The sequence below is a fragment of the Seriola lalandi genome, unplaced genomic scaffold, assembly GCF_002814215.2.
Source record: "Seriola lalandi dorsalis isolate HSWRI2012SDOR001 ecotype SW California unplaced genomic scaffold, Sedor1 jcf7180002054648, whole genome shotgun sequence".
Classification (NCBI taxonomy): domain Eukaryota; kingdom Metazoa; phylum Chordata; class Actinopteri; order Carangiformes; family Carangidae; genus Seriola; species Seriola lalandi.
The window spans coordinates 254560-262609 of record NW_019525201.1 but is presented as its reverse complement, the minus strand read 5'-3'; the positions used below and the strand labels follow the sequence as shown (position 1 = coordinate 262609).

At 44.3% G+C, this 8050-nt stretch overlaps 1 protein-coding gene across 2 annotated transcripts; it reads right to left on the bottom strand.

The window, feature by feature from the left end:
• Nucleotides 1-582: 582 nt before the first annotated feature.
• On the bottom strand, nt 583-5132 carry f3a (coagulation factor III, tissue factor a). Of its 2 annotated transcripts, none has more exons than XM_023420521.2 (6): nt 4975-5132; nt 3696-3807; nt 2922-3115; nt 2056-2237; nt 1801-1969; nt 583-892 (listed from the first exon to the last, which is right to left on the bottom strand). In XM_023420521.2, exons 1-6 carry the CDS (start codon nt 5030-5032, stop codon nt 747-749), a joined length of 861 nt encoding a protein of 286 aa, XP_023276289.1. In that variant the 5' UTR covers nt 5033-5132; the 3' UTR covers nt 583-746. The 2 variants fall into 2 exon arrangements, with proteins under 2 accessions (XP_023276289.1, XP_023276290.1); XM_023420522.2 differs by having other exon boundaries at nt 690-892; nt 1729-1969.
• Nucleotides 5133-8050: the final 2918 nt, after the last annotated feature.

The following is an 8050-nucleotide window of genomic DNA, read 5'->3' as shown; positions in this document are numbered from 1 at the left end:
GATGATGATGATGATGGTGATGATGATGATGATGATGATGATGATGATGATGATGATGATGATGATGATGATGTGTCTGTTGCTGTGCAGATGGCCAGACTGTTCTACCATAAACCTCAGTTTGCCATATTGGATGAGTGCACCAGTGCAGTGAGTGTAGACGTGGAGGATTACATCTACAGCCACTGCAGGACGGTACGATACAACAACAACAACAACAACACAACAAGAGATACAACAACACAAGAGATACAACAACACAACAAGAGATAAAACAACACACAACACAACAAAAGATACAACAACACATCAACAACACAACAGGAGATACAACAACACAAGAGATACAACAACACAAGAGATACAACAACACAAGCTCGTCACCTCCTCTTAGTCAAAGAAGAAATCATGTTGAACAGTATTTTCTCATTAATGAATTGAACTATACAGATTAGCATGTCACGTGTTGCTGTTGGTGTTTGAATGCCTCAGAGAGAGAGAGAGAGTGTGTGTGTGTGTGTGTGTGTGTGTGTGTGTGTGTGTGTGTGTGTGTGTGTGTGTGTTCAGTGTCTCTACAGTCTCTTGTTCTGCAGTTTTCACACATTCAGTTCAGTTTCATAGAAACTAGAGGAAGAGATTCCAGTGTTTGACCTCAAAGCAGTCAGCTGTACCACAGTGATCAGTGTGTGTGTGTGTGTGTGTGTGTGTGTGTGTGTGTGTGTGTGTGTGTGTCGGTGTGTCTGTCTCTATACATCCCGCAGTGGCAACCCCTCCTTCCCTGTGGTCCGAGCATTCCTGCGGCATCTGCAGCAGATGACGGTGACAGCGATGATGATGGCGATCAGCAGCAGGATGAGGAAGATGGCAACAGCGATCACACCCACTGAGTACACTGTAAACAACAACAACACAAGAACAACACAACATTACAGAGCTTGACTTCAGCAAATGATCACAGATTAATGATCAGGATTGATCCGTGCAGGTTCTCACAGGGATCTGTCCCTCTGCACAGAGCTGCTGAACTCTGCCTGCAGGGGGCGCTGTGGGGTTTCTGTACACTCTCAGACTGAGGGGAGGGGGAGGAGTCTTGATCCTCTGACCTGTTACATCACATGACATCAGCTGCTCTGACCTCTGCTACTCCCTGCTGTCACTCACACTGAGGTATTGATCACTGATCATCAGCAGCTCTGTGATTAATGAACCTGAGACTCTGAGTCCATGTGCCGGATCACCTGATCACCTGAACACCGGATCACAGAGGGGGGTAGACAGACAGCCTGAGTGTGACAGGGGACAGTCAATGATCACTGAATCATATGTGACATATGATCTGTGCTGTTTGTCCTGTTACTGTGAGTCCACAGCATCTGTACAGATGTTGTATCAGTATAAACGGAGTGATATTGATCAGCTCAGCCTCACTGATCAGCTGTTAGAGAGTCTGTGATCTCTCCTGTCTCTAACAGGTAGGTCTCTAACAACCTGAGTCTGACTTCATCAGCTGATTTATAATTAATACAACAAATGATCTAACACCGGTATATACTGATCAATACACTGATCAATATACTGAACAGGGTCATGTGACAGACTCCCAGAGTCTGGGAGGAGACCTGTTCTCCATATCACAGACCAACACAACAAACCAGCTGACCATTTTATTTACGCAGCGACGGTACTTCACACTAACACACACACACACACACACACACACACACACACCTCAGTGTTGTCTGTGTTCAGCAGCAGTAGAAACCCTAACCCTGGACCTGGTCCTGGTCTCTGTGGACTCACCATCTGAGATGGACGGGTCCTCGACCTCGGAGCACTGGGTGTGGCTCAGCTCGCCCAGTTGCTTCTTGAAGCTGCGGCTGGGGATGAAGGCCTGGACGTTGAAGCAGTAGCTCTCCCCCCGGTCCAGACCGCTCATCTCGATGATGTTGGTCTTGAAGTCGGCAGATTTCTGCGGACGACACAGAGGAACAGTCAGGTGATGACATCCCCTTCAGGAGTGTTAGGTTCTCACACCTGGACGGAGGCGGGGCTCACCTTGCCGGTGCTCTTGTTCCTGCGGTAGGTGACTCTGTAGTGCAGCTGCTCTGAGAACACGTCCCGTATGCTCAGCTGGCGGCCATCTTTGAAGAGGGCGGTGAGCGGGTCGGTCACGTACAGCGTGGTTTTCTTTTTGTCCTCACTCACCTCCAGCTTGAAGTCAGGTCTGCCTATATCAGCTGTGGGGGAGGGGCACACACACACACACACACACACGCAGTTAATGTGGAAGTGTAGAGACCTCTGACCATGCGACCATGTGACCATGTGACATCACTGCAACAAAGTCAACCAACAGCGTGTCCAGAATATCTAAGATAGAGCTGCTGCTATTAGCTGATTAATCACATTATTAATTAGTTGATTAACAGAAATTCAATAGTTTAAGTTTCTCAGTGTGAAACTTTGCTGCTTCTGCTTCCTGAACGGTTTTTAATCTGATGACAATTATCTGCAGATTTATCAATTATGAACTGAATGATAAATCAATATGAAGTGATGCATCATCTGACAGCTGGAGAACAGTCTGACACCGTGAACCTGTCGGCGGTCAGACTGTTGCTCCATCATGAGGCTGTTGTTTATTAGAGTCACTGCACACCTGATCGACCTCCGTCATAACGTCCAACAGGTAAATACTGAGGCTGGTTCTCCGCAGGAGGAGCTGGGCCCAGCTGCACAAAAAGACCTTCACCTAAAACTTTCCTTAAAGTCTGAGTTAAGGTTTAAGATTTCCTCCTTATCTTAGTCTTATACTTAAGGAATCACTTAACCTTAGTTAAACTGTAACTCTAAGACCTTAGAGAACTGAAAGTACGGATGGAGCTGGACTAGAAACAGCTCTCTGTAGCAGAGGGACCTACTGTCTTTGTAGGGGCAGAATCGGGGGGAGGTGGTGTAGGGGAACTCGATGAGGTCGGAGGTCACCCCCAGTGGCGGCTCAGACAGGATGTCAGCTGTGTAGTTGGCGTTGAGGTCGGTCAGAGAGCTGGACAGATCACACACCGTGGCTGAGGAGCGGACACAGTGATGGTTCCTCTGTCTGTCCCGTCCAACCCTGAAACAGTTTGACAATGTCCACATGACTGATGGAGACAAAGACTGAAGAGACAAAGACTGAAGAGACAGAGACTGAGAAGAGACAATGACTGTGGAGACAAAGACTGAGAAGACAGAGACTGTGGAGACAAAGACTGAGGAGACAGAGAGTGAGGAGACAAAGACTGAGGAGACAGAGAGTGAGGAGACAAAGACTGAGGAGACAGAGACTGAGGAGAGAATCAAAAAACAGACCGGACAGTGAGACAGTGAGACTGTGGGACAGTGAGACAGTGAGACTGTGGGACAGTGAGACTGTGGGACAGTATTTTACTTCATCAGTACAAATCTTGCTGCTGGCCTTTCTAAACTGTGTTTGTTGGATGCTTCATGTCCCTGTCTCTGTTTGTCTCTTGTTGTCTCACTGAGCTCACTTTTCCTTTTACTGGATCAATACTGGCGTCTTATCACGCCCTGCGCCATTCACCCTTCCTCCAACCACCTGACTGTCTGAGACGAATGCGCAGGTGAGGGTCTGACACAGGTGAGGGTCTGACACAGGTGAGGGTCTGACACAGGTGAGGTCTGCAGGTACTTACACAGAGAACTCCACGGTGTAGGAGTAGTCAGCTGACGGTTTGGGCTCCCAGGACAGAACGGTTTTGAAGTTGGTGGATTTCCAGGTGACATGCTGAGCTTGAGGGAAGGAGCCTTCAAAATAAAATACATCATGTAAAACACTGTGATTAGAGACATAATTAAAACTTAACTAAACTAAAGGAAAGACTTTCATGTGATTAACCCTTCATGTCGGACTGTTAGAAACAGACGTTCAGACGCATCTTCATCAGCCTCCTGAGCTCACAGCGTCTCGTGACCTGAGACTCGTCGCTCTTATCACAGGTCATTAAAATCCTGGCTCATAGATTTTATGGACTGATTGTTCAGTCAAACTGAACAGAGAACAGCTGACTGACTCTGAGGCTCAAACCTCAGTCACTTCTTCTGCAGATTTAAACTGTTGTTGGCGCTGAGAGCAGATCATTATCACGGTGTAGGTTACATAATCTCCAACAGTTCCCATGAGACCAAACAGAAATGGACATTAAACAGCAGGACGACTGAACATGAGAGATAACGGCAGACACACTTTCAAGTTCAGGCTGAGAGAGAGAATTTAAAGTGATTCAGCTCGTCCGATTTCAAATGCTACGAACTCACAGAGGACACAGTCAGACATTTACCCCCTACACACAGTCTGCACTAAATTCAGAGGATTACATTTGTACAGTGAGATCAGCCTCTTCTTACAAACAGACTTTAATGTGTTTGATCTGCAGACTGAAGCACGTTCACCTCACCACACCTTCAAACTCTGTAAAGCTCTTTATAAAACTATTTCTTCACTTCAGCCTTTAACTCACTCTCAAACTTTTCACTTTGCTCCACATTTCTGCTCAGCACTTCTTTTACATGTCTTCTCATTTAATGGTTTATTTTATTGATTATTTTATCTAATTTTACATTGATTTTAATGTTTTTCATTTTAGATCAATGCTTTTCATGTGAAGCCCCTGGTGCAGCTCATTTCTTTGTTGTAAAGCACTTTCTTGTATGAGATTATTATCATTTTATTATCATTATTATTATTATTATTATTATTGTTATTATTATAAAGCAAAAATAATAAACACATATTTCATCTAAATACAAACTGACTGTACAGAAAACTGTTTTACTGCACTAATAACTTTACATTTAAACCGTTTTCTATATATTATTTAATCCTGCGTGTTAAAAGTATTTTCTTTCATTTTCATACATGTCTGATTGTGTATATTAAAGAGCACGAGACCCGGTGTTCACAGTGAGACTCACCTAAGACAGTGGACAGCAGGAGGAGGACACAGACGGCAGCAGGTCTCATGGTCTCCATGTCTCTGATATAATCCAGCTTCAGATCGGTTCTCCGGGTTCTTGGTTTAACGGGTCTTTCTCCGTGTGTTCGCGCTCAATCCTTTCGTTTCTCTTCTCTCCCAACCTCAGCTCTCAGCATATAAACGCGTCGGGCGTAGCCAAATAAGGAGCGTCCGGTCTGACGTCACCGGACAGCGGTAGCCACTTTTAAAATACAGCACAAGTTCATCCCGAGTTCAGCTCATACAGACTATCCATCCAATAATCGACTTATTATTAGTAGTATTAATATTAGTATTATTATTATTATTATTATTATTGTTGTTGTTGTTGTTGTTGTTGTTGTTATCAGACCTATTATTATTATTATTATTAGCATCAAACGGTTATTTTAAGCAACTGATGATGATGATGTGTTGATCATTTAGTCATAATGTCACAGTCAAAAGATTCAGATTTTTTCCTTTTTTACAAAACATCCTAAACAGATGAAACCTGAGAGAAACTTCTAATCAATCAAATGATTAATTACTTATCAAAACTGTCATCTGAGGATTCTTTAAAACCATCGTCTCATGATTACAGATCATTAAAAGTAACAGATTTTAAATTTGCAAGTAGGAAAATTTTTGCTTTTCTTTATTACAAATTGTGTTTTTCCCCTGAACTTGTCACGTGAATGAGTCAGAACACAAGAACCACACACACGGTGTTCTACAGTGTGAGACCAGATCTACACATTCACACACAGATTTGTCCAATCAAGAGCAGGAACCGAATCCACACCTGATCTAAAGGCTCTGCACCCTGCAGTCTGAGGTTCTGACAGTCCAACTGTATGGACCTGATGGGGGGTTTCATCAGGTTCTGACTGAACCCTTTGAGTCTGGGTTCTCTGCAGGAACTGATCAACGTTCTTCATGTTACAGTTCCTGCTGCAGACTGAAGGTTTCATCTCCTCCACACATCAACAGGCCAGAGACACAGGTTCTCTGTAGCTGCGCAGGTGAGACAAGGTTACACAACAGTTCACCTGAGCCTCAGTGCTTCTCATGTCTTCATCAGACACTGAAACAACCCGTGACCTGTGGATTTCTTTACACCCACAGCTCGGCTCGATGAAGAACTGACCTCAGTCGGCTCCAGAGACGAGAAGCAGAGCTGCAGCCACGATAAGTCATTTTATTTTTACTATTTATATTTTTATTTTCAAGACACACTGAAAAGCATGATATATTGTCCGTCATGTGCACGTGTAACAGATCCACCATGTAAAGGTTGATTCACAAATTGTGAATGATGTATTTAGTTTATGTTTTTTAGTGATGCTTGTTTAATGCTCACACACTGTCTGTGATGAGGAGCACAGTGTTTCTATAGTTACAATAATCCATCACTAATATTTGTTTTATATATGTTCAGCTCTATGTCAATGTGTTCTACACAGAATCACAAAACTCAACATTAATAAACAGATCTAACCATCATCAGGAGGTGAAGGTGTTTATGATTTATAAACAGTTGTGATGAATTTATGAATCATGAACAGTTGTTAACATGAAGCAGACACAAGCAGCAGTGTGTAGCAGTGTGTAGTAGTGTGTAGCAGTGTGTAGTAGTGTGTAGCAGTGTGTAGTAGTGTGTAGCAGTCTGTAGTAGTGTGTAGTAGTGTGTAGTAGTGTGTAGCAGTGTGTAGCAGTGTGTAACAGTGTGTAGCAGTGTGTAGACAGTGTGTAGTAGTGTGTAGTAGTGTGTAGCTAGTGTGTAGCAGTGTGTAGCAGTGTGTAGCAGTGTGTAGCAGTCTATAGTAGTCTGTAGCAGTGTGTAGCAGTGTGTAGCAGTGTGTAGCAGTGTGTAGTAGTCTGTAGCAGTGTGTAGCAGTGTGTAGCAGTGTGTAGCAGTGTGTAGCAGTCTGTAGCAGTGTGTAGCAGTGTGTAGCAGTGTGTAGCAGTGTGTAGTAGTGTGTAGCAGTGTGTAGTAGTGTGTAGCAGTCTATAGTAGTGTGTAGCAGTGTGTAGCAGTGTGTAGCAGTGTGCAGCAGTGTGTAGTAGTCTGTAGCAGTCTGTAGCAGTGTGCAGCAGTGTGCAGCAGTGTGTAGCAGTGTGTAGCAGTCTGTAGTAGTCTGTAGCAGTGTGTAGCAGTGTGTAGCAGTGTGTAGCAGTGTGTAGTAGTCTGTAGCAGTGTGTAGCAGTGTGTAGCAGTCTATAGTAGTCTGTAGCAGTGTGTAGCAGTGTGCAGCAGTGTGTAGCAGTGTGTAGCAGTCTATAGTAGTCTGTAGCAGTGTGTAGCAGTGTGTAGCAGTGTGTAGCAGTCTATAGTAGTCTGTAGCAGTGTGTAGCAGTGTGTAGCAGTGTGTAGCAGTGTGTAGCAGTGTGTAGCAGTGTGTAGCAGTGTGTAGCAGTCTATAGTAGTCTGTAGCAGTCTATAGTAGTGTGTAGCAGTGTGTAGCAGTGTGTAGCAGTGTGCAGCAGTGTGTAGCAGTGTGTGGTGTCGTCATGGTTTAAAGAATGGATGACTGGCTCCTCAGCGGTATGCTGACCACACAGACACTTACTACAGGAGGCTGGATGGAGCTGACTACAGTGACAACATAATGTGTGACAGATGCTGCAGCTCGGTGAGTCAGGACGTCCGTTCCTCACACAGCTCCAGTCTATTTATACAGCAGATTCCTCAGAGCTGGAGCTGAATGTCAGTCTTTATCATAATGACCAGTTAACAATAGCACTGAAAATAGCATCTTCAGTTCAGACTGACAGAGGTGTTGTTGTAGGACAGTCTTTACACAGCAGACCGGGTTCATCAGTGCCACGGAAGCACACTCATTTTCGTATATATGAATCATATATATGATATGAATTGCGTATATGAAGTAAACTGGACAGACTTCTAGTGAACATCAAGTAAAAACACTGGAGGTTTCATGAGGGACAGTCCTTTTCATGTGGGTCTTGTTTTTCTCTTGGCTGGGAATATCCATGTGGCACCGTGCCAGAGCTGGTCCCCCTGCCCCCATTATCCCTCACCCACCTCCCCC